The 17,573-nt window shown below is 43.0% G+C and overlaps 1 protein-coding gene and 1 non-coding gene across 2 annotated transcripts; one reads left to right on the top strand and one right to left on the bottom strand.

The window, feature by feature from the left end:
• Window positions 1-722: 722 nt before the first annotated feature.
• On the bottom strand, window positions 723-794 carry TRNAP-AGG (transfer RNA proline (anticodon AGG)). The gene has a single exon. It is a non-coding gene; the product is annotated as a tRNA-Pro (tRNA).
• Window positions 795-12,724: 11,930 nt separating this feature from the next.
• On the top strand, window positions 12,725-13,579 carry LOC149685373 (uncharacterized). The gene is made up of 2 exons (XM_089871130.1): window positions 12,725-12,756; window positions 12,855-13,579. Coding segments are annotated over exons 1-2 (681 nt in total). The 5' UTR covers window positions 12,725-12,754; the 3' UTR covers window positions 13,534-13,579.
• Window positions 13,580-17,573: the final 3,994 nt, after the last annotated feature.

The following is a 17,573-nucleotide window of genomic DNA, read 5'->3' as shown; positions in this document are numbered from 1 at the left end:
CAAACATGGTCAACTCATAGTCCAACCCTGTAATCAGTTGCATTTAAATAGTCACTAGATTATTTCTGCAAAAAGTTGGGTCCGCCCGGGATTTGAACCCGGGACCACTCGCACCCTAAGCGAGTATCATACCCCTAGACCAACTGACCATGTATGTAACTGAAACATGGTCAACTCATAGTCCAACCCTGTAATCAGTTGAATTAAAATAGTCACTAGATTACTTTATCGAAAAGTTGGGTCTGTCCGGGATTTGAACCCGGGACCACTCGCACCCAAAGCGAGTATCATACCCCCTTGACCAACGGACTATGAATGAAACTGAAACATGGTCAACTCATAGTCCAACCCTGTAATCAGTAGCATTTAAAGAGTCACTAGATTATTTCTGCAGAAAGTTGGGACCGTCCGAGATTTGATCCCGGGACCACTCGCACCCTAAGAGAGTATCATACCCCTAGACCAGAGGACCATCTATGCAACTGAAACATGGTCAACTCATAGTTCAACCCAGTAATCAGTTGTATTTAAATAGTCACTATAATATTTCTGCAAAAAGTTGGGTCCGTCCGGGATTTGAACCTGGGACCACTCGCAACCTAAGCGAGTATCATACCCCTAGACCAACGGACCATGTATGTAACCGAAACATGGTCAACTCATAGTCCAACCCTGTAATCAGTTGTATTTAAAGAGTCACTAAAATATTTCTGCAAAAAGTTGGGTCCGTCCGGGATTCGAACCCGGGACCACTCGCACCCTAAGCGAGTATCATACCTCTAGACCAACGGACCAAGTACGTATTTGAAACATGTTCAACTCATAGTTCAACCCTGTAGTCAGTTGCATTTAAATCATTAGATTATTTCTGCAGAAAGTTGGGTCCGTCCGGGATTTGAACCCAGGACCACTCGCACCCTAAGAGAGTATTATTATTATTATTATTATTGAGGAGGGTACGCGCCCTAGCACCGATGCCAAAGGCATATTGTGCATCCTCACATTCAGGCCCGTAGCTGCAGCGTAGCGAAGAATTCGCTCCACCGTAATAGAGGAGACCCTCGAGGGCTCCACAGTGTGTGAATCAAAATGTTCTATTCTAAGCGAGGCGAAGCAGTCGCACTCGCAAAGTACGTGAGCGGATGTTTCATCCTTCTCCCGGCACGACCTGCAGAGAGGGTCGTCAGCAAGACCCATGAGATGGAGGTGTCTATTAAGCCGACAAGTTCCGGTCAGAAGACCGGTGGCCAGCCTAAATTCCCATCTGCTGAGCGAGATTAGGTCTCTAGCACGAGACCTGCAGGGGCCAATGACTAACTGTTTTGTCTGTCGCTGGCCCTCCATGTTATGCCAGAGCTGGTTTTGTATGACAGTCAGCCTGTCATGCAGTCTCCGTTTGACATACCCGTAGGGGATGGGGACGGCCGGCACCGGCCCCAAGAGCTTGGCCTCCGCGCCCCTTTTCGCAAATCTATCGGCTTGCTCATTGCCATAATATCCGCTGTGCCCTGGCACCCAGTACAACAGAACCCTGTTGCGGGATGCCAGTCGCGCTAGCAGATCAAGGCAGCTACGCACCAGCTGAGATGTAATCTCACACTAGTTCAGCGCATTCAAGGCGGCCTGACTGTCAGAGTAAATACTCACAGTCCGTCCGGTATACCCTTTGATAATACAGTAATCTGCGCAATAACAGATCGCGGCAATTTCCGCCAGGAACACACTAGCAAAGGTGCCCAGGCAAGCAGAAAAATCGACCCTTGTTGTTTGAGAGTAATAGCCGGTGCCAGCGCCGGAGTCAGTCTTGGAACCATCGGTGAACCAAATAGTTTCACCTCCAGTGCCAAGAGGCAGTAAGTTTGTCCACTTGGCCCGACTGGGAAAGTGGATGCTGAATGGCTTAGTGAAATCAAAACTGGTAACAGTTTTGTCAGAGCACATCATTAGCGATGGCTCGAGTGCGGCGTACTCCCGGAAGAGCTTCGTATGGCTGTAATCCCAGAGAATTGGGACCCAACAGCCATTGATGTTGGAGCCTGTAAACCCCCATGACAGCCTCCTCCTCAATAAAAAGATGAAGAGGAAGCATGTCAAGGAGCACCTCCAGGGAAGCAGTTGGGGTTGATCTCATGGCCCCCGTAACACCGATGCAGGCAAGCCTTTGAAGCTTGCGCAGGGCAGCCTGCACCGTCTTAAGCCGGACCCTTGTCCACCAGACAAGTGCCCCGTAGGATAGTATGGGTCTGATGATCCCAGTATAGAGCCAGTGTACAGCCTTGGGGCTAAGGCCCCAAGTCTGACCGACAGAGCCCCTGGTCCTCCAGAAAAGCATTTTGGCCTTCTTGATGCTCCGATCAACATGCGGCTTCCATGTGAGTCACCCCCAGGTATTTCACCTCGGTGGACTTTGTCAGGACCTGGCCAAAGAAAGAGATATCATTGAACAGATCCTTAGTGTCTTTCCTCGTAAATGGAACAAGGACAGTTTTATTAGGATTAACAGTGAGGTTGACCGCCTGACACCATTGCTTCACGTTAGAGAGAGCAGATCTCATAAGTGACAGTGCCCGGGAACTTCCCGGTAAAGACTATCGCCACATCGTCCGCATACCCGAAGCAGTGACAGCCCCCAGAACCCCCGAGCCTCTCCAGGAGTTCTTCCACCACCAGGCACCACAACAGGGGGAGAGCACTCCACCCTGAGGGCAGCCCCTACTGGTAGTCACCCCTAGAGAGTCCCCAAGGAGAGACGCCATCACCTCACGGTCGGTCAGCATGGACTTGATCCAGCGGCCAAGAGTGTCGCTGATGCCAAATCTCTTGACAGCTTCAGTAATAACCGAGCTAGAGACCTTATCAAAGGCCCCCTCGATATCGAGGAAGACGGCCAGTGAAATTTCCTGAAACTCGAATGCCCTATCCAGGCAATTCGTAAGGCCGTGAAGGGCCGTCTCTATTGATTTACCTTTTTGGTAAGCGAATTGTGAAGAAGAGAGAGGAGTTACCGAAAGTACCTCGTCTCTAATGTACCTGTCCACCAGCTTCTCCAAGATTTTGAGGAAGAAGGAGGTCAAGCATATGGGCCTAAATGCCTTCGCCTCGAGATAGGAAGCCTTCCCGGGCTTGGGAGTAAAGATGACCCTAGAGCGCTTCCAGTCACGAGGTATGTGACCGAAAACAATGCAAAGTCTATAGATTTTGCATAACGGAGAGGCGATGTGGTCTAAGCCCTCCAGCAAAAGCATAGGGAAGACCCCATCGGGTCCCGGAGACTTGTAGGGCTCAAAACAGTTGACAGCCCAACGAAGCTTGGAAATCGTAACAACCTGCCTGGCTACAAGCCAGTCCTCCCTCTTCGCCCTGTGCAGAACAGGGAATAGAGAGTTAGGGTTTGTTGAATTGATTGAAGTGGAGTCAGTAAAATGGACCTCCAGCATATGCTTGAGAGTCTCAGCCCCAGACTTAGTGTACACACCCTCCCGCAGCTTAATAGCATTAAGTCGATGTGTGCTGTCGTGCGCTAGGATCTTCATGACCCTAGCCGTGGCAGGGACATTGGAGACTTGCTCACAGAAGGTCCGCCAAGAGTCCTTCTGAGCAGCTCTAATGGCCCTGTTGTAGGTATTAAGGGACTGCCTGTATCCAGTTCAGTCACCCGTGCGCTTGGCTTTGTTAAGAGCCTGCGCGTGTATTTTTTCCTGCTGAGATCCGCGCTCCACCAAGGGACAAGCCTCGATAGGTTGACGGTCTTAAGTGGGCAGTTCCTCTGAAACGACTCCATGATGGAGCACTGTAAGTCACCAGCAGCCCTATCAAGATCCTTAGGTGAAGTAAGTTTAGGGGTGTGACCATCTCCGTAGCGTAGGATTAGGTCTTCCCTATAGCCGGCCCAATTGGTACGTTTTGGATTGCGTATCTCCGTCCCCACCGGGACAGAGTTAGTCGCGATAGTAAAGCAGATGTGCCTATGATCCGACAGAGACGGCTCATTGGACACATGCCAGTTAAACACGGAAGACGCGAGGTTTTCTGTGGCTAGCGTGAGGTATATTACCTCCCTTCTGTTAGAAGTAACAAAAGTAGGTTTATTGTTCTGATTGAGAATATAAAGTTTACAACCAACTAAATATTCTAGTAGATCATCACCTCTCCTGTTGCAGTCAGAACTGCCCCACGTGACGTGATGAGCATTGGCGTCGCAGCCAATGATTACTTTGTCCCCTCTCTCCTCGCATTGATTGACCAAATTGATCACCTCAATTGTCGGGAGAGAGTTCGCATCGTGAGCAAAGTATGCAGAGGCAGCCGTGAGAGTCAACTTGGCATGCCCAGTGGCCAGGACTAGCTTCACGGCGGCCGTGTCCTGGGACGTGTACAACGGTAGAGAGATACAGCAAAGATCCCTCCGAACCAGAATACACGCCCTAGGTCTAGCGGCAGTTTGGTCATAAAATAGTGACCCCGCCGCGTCAAGACCGAGGATTTTGCCATGGCAAATCCACGGTTCTTGTATGAGGGCCAGATCAAGACCCTCCATAGCAAACCTCCTGCAGAGTACCGCAGAGGCCGCCTTACTGTGGTGCAGATTGATTTGAATCGCACGTAGCGTCCCCATGGTCCTTAAGAGAGGGGTTCAGAACGGACCTAGCTTCACCTCATCAGGCCCGAGAGGGCTAGTGGCACCTCCCCCCCTGACAGGCAACCTCCCAGTACCAAGATCCTCCCCCTCATTAGGACCACTAGAACGCTCATCGGCTGAACCCCGAAGGGTCTTATCCGATTCTTTCAGTAGGGTGGACTCATCCATGGAAGAACAGACTTCCGAATGAGCCCTCCCTCCCCCTCTATGCCTAAAGCGACGCCAGAGAGCTCCACAGCTAGATCCCCCATCTTGCTAGTCCCACCCCCTGCCGCAGACTCGACTACAGTGGTTTTAGTGGCTTCCGTGTTCTGAAGGAGTTTGAAGGAACCCTCGTCCACTCCCGTAAAGCCCACGAAGCCAGCATTCTTAATGGCTTCCAATGAGGAGCCACCAATGAGCAGTACCCAGTACCGTACGGCCCTGTCCACGTACGTCCGGATGCATTTCCAACGTTCAGTGGCAAAACCTGCATTAAGGGCCTTTAGGCGCCGAAACAGCACCGCCGACTCTTTGGTGATCTGGTCCTTGGTCCGAAACATTACCTTAAACGGCTTAGGGAGTTCGCTAGCTCTCATTACTGAGAGCGCCGCATCCCCCACCACCGAGTCGGCTAAGTTTTCCTTCAACCATTGACCAGTGAACGAATCCTCACAGGAGTATACAAAGGCCCCGGTCGTCAGGCTAAAATTCGCAAGGCGCGGTAGAGGGCTCCCCGAAGGTATCCCATCCAGCGCCCCTAGAATCGCCTTCTGAATTGGGCCCACGTCTTCCTCCGTGATGACCGCCGTCGGATAGCCTTTTTTAACAATGGCCATCTTTTCTGAGCTGGCGGCGTCACTATAGGACTTAGCCTTATTCGACACCGCCTGCGAGAAACTGGGTGAGGGAGTCGAATCCTCCGCTCTGGGCCTCTTCATTGGGTTGTCACGAGCCGCCGCACCCCCAACGGGGGTGGAGACCGTTTCAGACCCCGATTTGGCCTTTTGCCGGGCAATCTGTCGTTTGAGACGACGACGCACGGTACGTTTCGAGGGCTTGCCAGACACACGCACCGATGAATCGGCACGAGTAACGCTGGATAAAGTGGTATCAGTGAGGGTTCTGCCCTGAGCAGACCCCTGCACCGTAGGTTTGTTAGATTTAGTTTTAGGTGAGTGTTAAGAATCCATAAGAATCCCACGAGTAAGGGGGTAAGTAGGAGGTCACCACCCGGTAGTCCCCCACCCGGGTGGAAGGCTAGATACAACGGGGTGTCGCCTGGTGCCCCGAGGGGATCGTTAGCGATACCGTAGTTTTACTTCCCCAGTACCATGCAGCCCTCGGCACGATACCTCAACACCTTGGCTTGGGAAGGACGCGTATCCGCTTAGCCCACACAACGTAGTGATTACCAGCTCTCACCACCGAGGAGGTGGAATACATCGCATTGATGAGGACCCAAGCTAGCGTGTGTAAAGTTAAGAACGCGAGCGGGAAGCCAAAGCAAGGGGGGAAAGAGAAAACACTCCATCTAGCTTGCGTCCCCAACTTCGAGAGCTAAAAGTTGCGGTAGAAATTAGTCTTTTAATAAATCTTTAGTTAGAGATCAGATTAGAAAGGCCACTGCTACGGTATCGTTCCTTTCAACAGAATTCCCAATGGACCGAAATCCCATTCGACCGAATATCCCGCAATGATTTTAGATTTCCAGCCCAATGGCTGTATTCCCGATGGACCGAAATCCCAATCGTCCGAATATGCCCCTAAAAAATACATGAATATAACTTGAAACACTGAAGCCGGGAGCAATTCGGAGGTGTAGTGGATACGATGTTGGACTGCAAAGCAATAGGTTGTTGGTTCGAATCTCCGAAAGGTATGTTAAAAGTGAATGTTTCGTGATACTAATTAAATCGCTAACTTTCTTTCCTTTCAAGGCAAGAGATATATAGAATTAATAAACAAATTGTGCTTAAAATGAAGTACAGTCTTAATGGTAGTTCCATCAATGTCTTTAAGTTTTAAATTAAAATTAAAAGCTTGATGGAAAACGGCCTTAAGGACTGCTAAATATAGAGTACGCGAAGTTTCAGCTTAAACTCTCTAATGTAACTGTTTATTCGCCACTAGCATTAGCTAGGATGAGTCGGATCCCCTTTCGGATTGAAATGGTTTCGTTTCTTTCGCACATTTTTGAAATCTGAATATCATGATCGATTAGACCAGAAGTGAGATGAGACCAGACGTACTGAGCTAACCAAATTCTTCACTCGGCGAAAGTGAATATTCTTGATGACACACCAACGGTTGGCCCTCTGGTAGCGGTTTCTGAATTTTCCCTCCAAAACGTGAAACGCTCGTGGCGGTAGACGGCCGAACTAGATTCCAGCACCCGCGTCCGTGTTCTGCCGCTTTAGGTTGAAGGGAAGGGCGTAGGAAATGTTTTTGGAACTCGACCAATTTTTTTCTCTCTAGTTTTAGCGCGTGGGAAGCGGCATAAAATCCTCAAATTTGTTCATTAGTGCCAGGATCTACTATCAATGCTAGAGCCCTTCACTTCTAGTCTCATCTTACTTCTATTAGACTAAGGTTTTTGACCATCAATGTCGAAACCTATAAAGTGTGCCCCTTTAACTAAGCTTCATGGAGAATGTTTTGAAGCTTACAAAAAAAGCACAACCAGACATTAAAGTTCTGAAGTTAAATCAGAGGCTAAGTAGAAGAGAACTTTTGAATTTCAAGCCGACCAAAATATTTCTGAAGGGAACGTCATATCACTCAAGAAAAAAGGGTCTCTTTTCTAATTGATCAAATTAAATTTGTAAATTAAGACAGATAACATTTCGTTGGAGGTGGCCTAAAAATGTTACATGGTTTTTTAGGGGAGGGCTCTGAGAAATCGTGACAAAAGCGTGATCGGGGGGGGGGGGGGTGGTCAGCGTTTGTGGACGGTCCCAAAATTGTGGGTGTAAACAATTTCGTCGTCATCGTAGTTACCGGCTTTGAGTTACGATATTAAATACTCACAAACAATTTAAACAATGTATTCTTAAATTTTCTTAACAATAATTAAGGGGGCCCAAATTTGTGAAAAACCTTTAGCCTACACCAAAGAATATCCTGGCGCCGCCACTGCTTAGTACACAATCTACGCGGCGGAATGCATGAAAAATTCCCCAACCCCAGAGAAAGTTTACTGTGGATGTTTCTGAGTCATAGGACGATTTCCCTGCTTAAAGCACTAAAAACTGCTTTTTTATTTCACACTTTATTTTGGGCACAAAAAATGGAAGCAATGTAAACTTACATCATATACTTATGATACTGAATGTAAAATATACTTATGATACCGAATATAAACTTATACCATATACTTATGATACCGAATATAAACTTATACCATATACTTATGATACCGAATATAAACTTATACCATATACTTATGATACCGAATATAAACTTATACCATATACTTATGATACCGAATATAAACTTATACCTTATACTTATGATACCGAATATAAACTTATACCATATACTTATGATACCGAATATAAACTTATACCATATACTTATGATACCGAATATAAACTTATACCATATACTTATGATACCGAATGTAAAATCTACCTATGATACCGAATGTAAACTTATACCATATACTTATGATACCGAATGTAAACTTATACCATATACTATGATACCGAATGTACTGAATGTAAACTTATACCATATACTTATGATACCGAATGTAAACTTATACCATATACTTATGATACCGAATGTAAACTTATACCATATACTTATGATACTGAATGTAAAATCTACTTATGATACCGAATGTAAACTTATACCATATACTGCTCCATATACTTATGGTACCGAAGAACTGGTTTATCTCCGTTTCTTCACCCATTTCTTCCCTTAACAAAAAAATCTCGGATTTCATATGAAAGCTTTTGGCTATTTCGATAGCACGCTTGCATTGTGGGCGGTTGGGCCGGTGTTCAAATCCCGACCCGGCCTCGAAGAAAGTTTCTTCATTTAATTAAATTTAGAAGTCCACCTGTGAATTGAATAGTCGACTATAAGGAAGAAAATCTTTTCTAGCGTCGTTCAAAAATGACGAGCGCTACTGCCAAAAATATTAAAATTACTTTTGCCATGGTAAAAATATTATAATAAAAGACTAGTTTACGAAGAAATACTCATGGTAATCATTGAAACTGCCAACAGTTGGCTTGGAATGATGAAGACCCTCGGGTCGAAAGCTCTCCGCTTTTATTAGAAATTTTACACCTAATAAAGTTTCAATGATTACCATGAGTATTTCTTCGTCAACTAGTCTTTTATTATGATACTGCCAAAGGTGGGACTATGACACTACTACTACTACTACGGCCCCAGTGAAACTAATAGCCTCATCGTATATATACGATGTGGCTAAAAACTGAAATAACTTTTAAATAAACTATTTAAATAAGATTAAAACTACCCAAGCCGTTGAAAAAGCCAAATGTTTTCTATTTCACGCTTAAATTAATTTAAATTTTAATCAGGGTTGGCACGATGGTATCCACTCCGGTTTTATCCACCTGTATTAAACCGGTTTAAACCACGTTGAAAAATCCAGTGGATTTTTGAAAAAACATAATAACAGATTAAGCGCAGGCACCATAAAGTGAGATGGAAGGAAAACTTTCACCCACATGTCTTTACCTCTTTATTTCATCGAAATGGTCCCACTGCCCCACCTGAAGCTCGTGAGACTGAGTTGAATTTTTCGCAACACTAAATTGTTTGGTCGGACCGCGCGTTTAGAAATTTTCTTATCAGACCCTACCCTATTGAAGATAACAAAAAGGCCTACCCGGGCCCGACCCTGCCCTATTGAAGATCACAAAAAGGCCTACCCGGGCCCGACCCTGCCCTATTAAAGATCACAAAAAGGCCTACCCGGGCCCGACCCTGCCCTATTGAAGATCACTAAAAGGCCTACCCGGGCCCGACCCTGCCCTATTGAAGATCACAAAAAGCCTACCCGGGCCCGACCCTGCCCCATTGAAGATCACAAAAAAGCCTACCTGGGCCCGACCCTGCCCTATTGAAGATCACAAAAAGGCCTACCCGGGCCCGATCCTGCCCTATTGAAGATCACAAAAAGGCCTACCCGGGCCCGACCCTACCCTATTGAAGATCACAAAAAGGCTTACCCGGGCCCGACCCTGCCCTAATGAAGATCACAAAAAGGCTTACACGGGCCCGACCCTGCCCTATTGAAGATCACAAAAAGGCCTACCCGGGCCCGACCCTGCCCTATTGAAGATCACAAAAAGGCTTACCCGGGCCCGACCCTACCCTATTGAAGATCACAAAAAGGCCTACCCGGGCCCGACCCTGCCCTATTGAAGATAACAAAAAGGCCTACCCGGGCCCGACCCTGCACTATTGAAGATCACAAAAAGGCCTACCCGGGCCCGACCCTGCCCAATTGAAGATCACAAAAAGGCTACCGGGGCCCGACCCTGCCCCATTGAAGATCACAAAAAAGCCTACCCGGGCCCGACCTTGCCCTATTGAAGATCACAAAAAGGCCTACCCGGGCCCGACCCTACCCTATTGAAGATCACAAAAAGGCTTACCCGGGCCCGACCCTACCCTATTGAAGATCACAAAAAGGCCTACCCGGGCCCGACCCTGCCCTATTGAAGATAACAAAAAGGCCTACCCGGGCCCGACCCTGCACTATTGAAGATCACAAAAAGGCCTACCCGGGCCCGACCCTGCCCAATTGAAGATCACAAAAAGGCCTACCCGGTCCCGACCCTGCCCTATTGAAGATCACAAAAAAGCCTACCTGGGCCCGAACTTGCTCTATTGAAGATAATAAAAATGTATACCAGGGTAGACGGTATGAAAACCCTTCCCGATCCGGCCAGCAAAAGGTTTTAAGTAATTTTCTCACCCAACCAGGTTGGATTGAAAAATTCCGATTAAATCAGGGGCCCTACTCATCTCTAAGGGAAATGTCTGTAGTTTTATCAACTTTTATGTACAATAAAAATGATTCTCAATCAGACGGCCTAGTAGAAGACAGCTATCGCACTAAATGTAAAAAGGAGTGCTAAAAATAAGTACTAGAGAGTAGTTTAAAAAAGCTGGATAGAACCAATAAAATCCGGTTTAAACCAGCAAAAAACCATACCAGTGGCTTTTTGAAGAAAAATCCGGATTTTTGCCAACCCTGATTTTAATTAAAGTACTTTAATAGGCGTGAAATCCAAAAGTTTAGGGTAAAATAGATAAAGTTCGGCCTGTTAAGAGTTAACTACCGCCTTAAGACTGAAGTGACAGATATTATACAAAAATGTCTTGGTTTGAACCAAGGCCGAAAAACAAACGATATGAGTGAGGTTTATCAATTGACTGAAGTTTCAGATATAGCAATTTTTCTTTAATTATTATTATTATTAATTTAATCCTTAATCACAATTTATTTCTATCAACTGATTTTACTGTTAATCGATTTATTCCCTCTAAATTTATTCAAAAAATTGCATATCTGCGCTTTTTCAAGAACAATTCCAGTAGATGTATTTAGCCGTTTCTGGCACAATTCAGATCCACCCTGATCCACCCCCCTGGATCCATCCTCCATCTTGGATCCATCCTCCATCTTGGATCCATCCTCCATCTTGGATCCATCCTCCATCTTGGATCCATCCTCCATCTTGGATCCATCCTCCATCTTGGATCCACCCTCCATCTTGGATTCAACCTGGATTTCTGGTCATTTTCCATCCTCCATCTTGGATCCATCCTCCATCTTGGATCCATCCTCCATCTTGGATCCACCCTCCATCTTGGATTCAACCTGGATTTCTGGTCATTTTTTTTTCTCTTGCCGCCACCATCTTGTTTTTTGACGTCACTCTTTTCCTCTTACCGCCGCCATCTTGTTTTCTCGACGTCATTTTTTCTCATACCGCCGCCATCTTGTTTTCTCGACGTCATTTTTTCTCCTACCGCCGCCATCTTGTTTTTTCCGACGTCATTTTTACTCAGGAAGTTTGGCGGGTATTTTGAAAATATTAGATCTAGCCTTATCAATAATACCGAGCTCAAACCATTTACTGATAAGGCGTGTTAAGGGAGATATGATATTGTTATAATATATTGGTAAATGGTCGTCTTATATACTATTATTTTCTAGAAATGGTGGCGGACGGGGTACGTTTGGATTCAAACCTAAACCTTAATTAATGTATACAATATATCGTAATCATATTAGTTTTAAATGATGGAACGTATATTAGTCTAGATAATTGTTGAAGAACCTTAATTATTTTAATTTTATGTATTTAATAATTTGGGAAAATATAACACTATTTGGGAATTTGAAATTTATCTCAGTCCGATCTTTGACCTTATCCGCTTGGCGGGAAATTTAAATCAAGTGTAGAAAACGACTATTGAACATAACCTAACCTAACCTAAGCCTAATGAATACCTTATTTCATCTTAAATTTAACCTAGAATTTCAAATCTCGCGCCAAATTCTGGAATTAAAAATCAAGCAAGGATTTCAAAACCACGTTTTTAGCGGGAAATCTTTTTAATGGTGACTGGAAATACGAAAGATGTAAGGGTGAGATTTGGTAGCACTACTATACATCTGATACCATATGAAGATAGAGTAAACCTCAGTTTTATACAATTAAGTCGATTTAGAACACTTATAATATGCAAGTATGAACCAATCCTAAAACCAATTCTGGAATTAAAAATCAAGCAAGTACTTTAGACACGTGGCTATGAAGAAATATTTTCTAAATATGTAAACTAGAACGAGAACGAGAACGAAACAAGGGTTAATTACACATTAAAGTGTTATCAAAATTATATCTAGTACAAATAATATCGAAATACTTTTGAACTATCATATCAGTACAATCATTTGAAAACATTGTCTTTCCCAAGAAACGTTGTGAAATTGGATGTTAGTGAACTTTATCTTAATTATCTCTTCTGATGATAAGATTAAAATAAAAACCAACTTCCAAACAACAGCAATATCATTCTGCTCTTCAACATTCATAGAAAAGACATCACAGATTGGCATCAAGCGAAAAAATGTAAGTACCAATACCTATTTTTGTTCTTTTCGAAAATCAAACGTTTTGCTGGGGAATATTTGAAATTAATTTATCTTTTGGTTATTATTCTATTGAAGGATGGGATCCAACGTGTTCAAACTCTCACACCGAAAATCAGTTACTGTTACCCCAGACTGTAAAATTAGACTAGGGTTTTCTGATGGTACATCAAGTATTATCCTGACGGAGTTCGAATTTCAAAAAATTTGGGATAGACGAGAGCAAATTACAACTTTCATGGAAAGTGATACTACCCCAGCCCAGTCATCATTCTTACAAGGATCATCGAATATTCGCGTTGATATGACGGTATACCAAGAACAACGTGTGTTGGACATCAGGGAAATGACCCAAGGATCTGGAAAAAGCTACGGAACATACTTCCCAACTAAGAAAGGATTTAACGCTAATGGTTATATTTGGAAAGCTCTGGTGGAACAGTACGAACAAATTTTCTTGTACCTGAATGAGGTTAAACGTGTTTATGAAAATATAAAAGAAAACATCGTAACCCAACTACGGGAAATAATTAGAAAATCATGTAACGGATGTATGATTGATCATCCGTCTCAACTTCAACATGAGTGTTTATTACATGACTGGTCTTCACGCGTCGAGGACAATTTCACAAATGCAGTGAAAACCATAAACATGACTGAAGTTCATAATGTGTTTATTAATAGTACTTTTCTGAGTTCTGAATTTTGCAAGCAAATGCTAACCATTATTATTTGTACCTCAAAACAATTGTTATAAATAAAAGAAAGTGACGAATAACATCACTCGTTCTTTTAGATCTGAACATAGCAGTTGATTATTTAATCATGTCCATAGATTTACGCTTACATCATCCATTCAATGGAATTATAGCAGGGGCGACTCAATCAGGGAAGTCAGTATTTACGGCTAATCTAATTAAGAATAATAATATATGTTTATTCCCACCACCCGAAAGAATTATATGGTGTTATTCCGAATATCAACCAGATTTATTTAACCGTGTACTACAACATACATCATTCGTAGAATTTCATCAAGGGCTTATAGATGTAGCAACCCTTGACCCCAATTTAAAAAACTTTGTTATATTAGATGACTTATTATGTGAGATAGCGAATAATAAAGATGTTACTAATCTTTTTATTAGAGGTTCGCACCACAAAAATACATCCGTCATAATTTTAATGCAAAATCTCTACTACCCCGGAAAGGAAATAAGAACCATGAATTTAAATGCACATTACCTCGTTATATTCAAATCACCTCGTGATCAATCTACCAGGGTTATCAAAAATCCGGATTTTTCTTGAAAAAGCCACTGGTATGGTTTTTTGCTGGTTTAAACCGGATTTTATTGGTTTTATCCAGCTTTTTTAAACTACTCTCTAGTACTTATTTTTAGCACTCCTTTTTACATTTAGTGCGATAGCTGTCTTCTACTAGGCCGTCTGATTTAGAATCATTTTTATTGTACATAAAAGTTGATAAAACTACAGACATTTCCCTTAGAGATGAGTAGGGCCCCTGATTTAATCGGAATTTTTCAATCCAACCTGGTTGGGTGAGAAAATTACTTAAAACCTTTTGCTGGCCGGATCGGGAAGGGTTTTCATACCGTCTACCCTGGTATACATTTTTATTATCTTCAATAGAGCAAGTTCGGGCCCAGGTAGGCTTTTTTGTGATCTTCAATAGGGCAGGGTCGGGACCGGGTAGGCCTTTTTGTGATCTTCAATTGGGCAGGGTCGGGCCAGGGTAGGCCTTTTTGTGATCTTCAATAGTGCAGGGTCGGGCCCGGGTAGGCCTTTTTGTTATCTTCAATAGGGCAGGGTCGGGCCCAGGTAGGCCTTTTTGTGATCTTCAATAGGGTAGGGTCGGGCCCGGGTAGGCCTTTTTGTTATCTTCAATAGGGTAGGGTCTGATAAAAAAATTTCTAAACGCGCGGTCCGACCAAACAATTTAGTGTTGCGAAAAATTCAACTCAGTCTCACGAGCTTCAGGTGGGGCAGTGGGACCATTTCGATGAAATAAAGAGGTAAAGACATGTGGGTGAAAGTTTTCCTTCCATCTCACTTTATGGTGCCTGCGCTTAATCTGTTATTATGTTTTTTCAAAAATCCACTGGATTTTTCAACGTGGTTTAAACCGGCTTAATACAGGTGGATAAAACCGGAGTGGATACCATCGTGCCAACCCTGCAATCTACAATACAACATCTTGGAAAACAATTATCACCGGGGAATAGTAAATACGTCGCGGACGCGTTCAGGCAGGCCGTGGCCGAACCTTATCGTTATCTATTTGTAGATCTTAAACCAAATTAATAAAAAATGTCTTCGTGGACAAAGACTTGAAAAAGTAAATGATAAGAAAACAAAATGGAATGACCGAAGCAACAGATATTAAACTTTTTCTTTAAAGACATGATTATAAAACATCAATTATTTGAAAAAAAATACTTATCTTCGTTTTTTTCACCAAAATTACATTTGCATTGTTTTCGAAAGACAGATTATTCATTCTATATATTCTTTGTGGTATTAACAGTTTTCGAATGAAAAGGATTAGAATAAATATCCGAGTATGGATATAGGTTATTTTTAAAGGTTTCTCTTTTCGAACTATAAGGCAAAACGTTGTTTAAAACGACTAAATTCAACCGAAGGAAGAAATTTTATCTTTCATCATGATTGACATTTTAAACGTCGCTTTAGGGTGCTTTGGTTTTGCGCCTGCATTTATACGACCACGATTCAATTTGGGTCCCATTTTTTGGGTCGATGATTTAAAATGTTTTATAAATGAATCATTAAAATCTGGATAAAAGACATTATTAACAAAAAACCTTTGGTATATTATTGAGTGCGTGAGAACTGTTTTAAAAGTTGTGATTGAATTAGTTTGGTATGACTTCAACTCGCTATGAGGAACACATTGTAGAGCAAACGTATAACACGAAACACGTAAATGGACACCGACAAATGGTGGGCTGCGTATTTATTTCACTATTGGGCTTAGTTTCCAGTATTAAAACGCATTGTAGTTCAAATTAAAAGCTGCAATCCTTTTAAATATCACTAACGAGGAACTGTTTCTATCATGGTCTACACTGGAAATCTAGCTGTAAATATAAACGATGTCGCATGTTTCTGTTATATAGTAAATCTTTGACACGAACCATTTTGAAAAGAATGGAAAATTTAATGATACAATATTTTTGGGCAAATGTAATTTTGGTGAAAAAACGAAGATAAGTATTTTTTTCAAATAATTGATGTTTTATAATCATGTCTTTAAAGAAAAAGTTTAATATCTGTTGCTTCGGTCATTCCATTTTGTTTTCTTATCATTTACTTTTTCAAGTCTTTGTCCACGAAGACATTTTTTATTAATATCTGTTCCTTCAGTCTTCATTTTAATTAAGATTGTTAAGAAACTGTGGCATTTTTAAAATCTGCACTAAGCACAAACATAAATATAGGGGAGCGTAAGCATAAGGGACCTAATATTGCAAGTTAGTGACTAATGCTTTCAGGTACCAGTTAATCAGTTATCACCAATGAGATTAATTTATTACTGAAAACATCAAATTTTCATAATAAAATTATTTTGGCCTTTCCTTATCCCCTGGCTTTGAGCATTAAAATATTTAAAATAACTCTGAGGATTATCTAGAATCATTTCTACTGATATTTCAAATTGAGAAGAATCAGAGTCATCGTTTTGAGTCTTTCAGATGACTGGCTTGGACTTATGTTGCTGGTATTTGGTTTTCGTTGTAGCAGTGTAACCAGGGATAAGGGAATTGAGATGGATTGCAAATGAAGATGGGCGACCTACGGCACCGTATCTCTCCCAATGTACCTCGCGCACGCCCCTACCCTTCGGTAGGCGATTGCTAAGTGCTGCCGCGTAGCGCCATTTTATTTGTATGAGAGCTAGCTTCTAATTTTAAGATAGAGGGGGCGCCCTTTACAATTTCATCCAGTACGACCCTACCTAACCGCTGAGGATGCTGGGAGGACTACGGTGCCGTAGGTGGGGGTACACAGGCAACGCTATAGGTATGGGGGTTTCCAATACAAGGTGTAACCAAAGAGAATATAGGGGAGGAGTGGAAAGAGGGGAAAATCTTTTTGCTCTTTTCTACCGCGCATCTTCAATGCGCAGTACCGAGGCATTTCCGTTTGAGACATTAAATAGTATCGTAGGTGGCGCGACTGAGCCGGAAACTCCCTCGTACCACTAGTATAATTTAGGGGCAACAATGTAATTTAGCCTTGTGGAGCGGGGGATCTTCAACTCCTCCCCTATATTCTCTTTGGTGTAACTGAGACAAAGTTTCTTCCTGCAAGCATAGCCCACTCGATCCGCGCTCATGGACGCAAGTTGCTCGCGCTATATAATAATATTTGACCACGTCGTCTGCTAAACTTAGAAATTGAACAATTAAACTTTTTGAGTTAATGTCTGGACTCTGGTTACCTTGCATTTTCTTTGTGGTCCCATGGTTTTATTTTTAAACTAGTCATTTGCCCTGTATCATTATTGTGTAAGAGACAGCCTGGCAGCCCCGTATTTGTTTACCCTGCCCATAGCCCACTCGATCACGCGTATCACGACGCAAGATGCAGAGGGCAGAGCAGCGTCCGTGAGCATGGATCGAGTGGGCTATGCCCTGCCTGGCCAAGTCAGCTGACTTAGGTGAAATATTTATTACTTCTATGCGACTTAATTCTAGACATTCTTGAACGAATCATCTTGTGAAAATTTTATAAGACAGGCTTCTGGCGCTG

The sequence above is a fragment of the Phalangium opilio genome, unplaced genomic scaffold (genome assembly GCF_054372755.1).
Source record: "Phalangium opilio isolate 3A_F unplaced genomic scaffold, DU_Popi_V2 ptg000032l_1, whole genome shotgun sequence".
In the NCBI taxonomy this organism is placed as follows: domain Eukaryota; kingdom Metazoa; phylum Arthropoda; class Arachnida; order Opiliones; family Phalangiidae; genus Phalangium; species Phalangium opilio.
The sequence above is the reverse complement of the archived record's forward strand: the minus strand, read 5'-3'. Positions and strand labels throughout refer to the sequence as shown.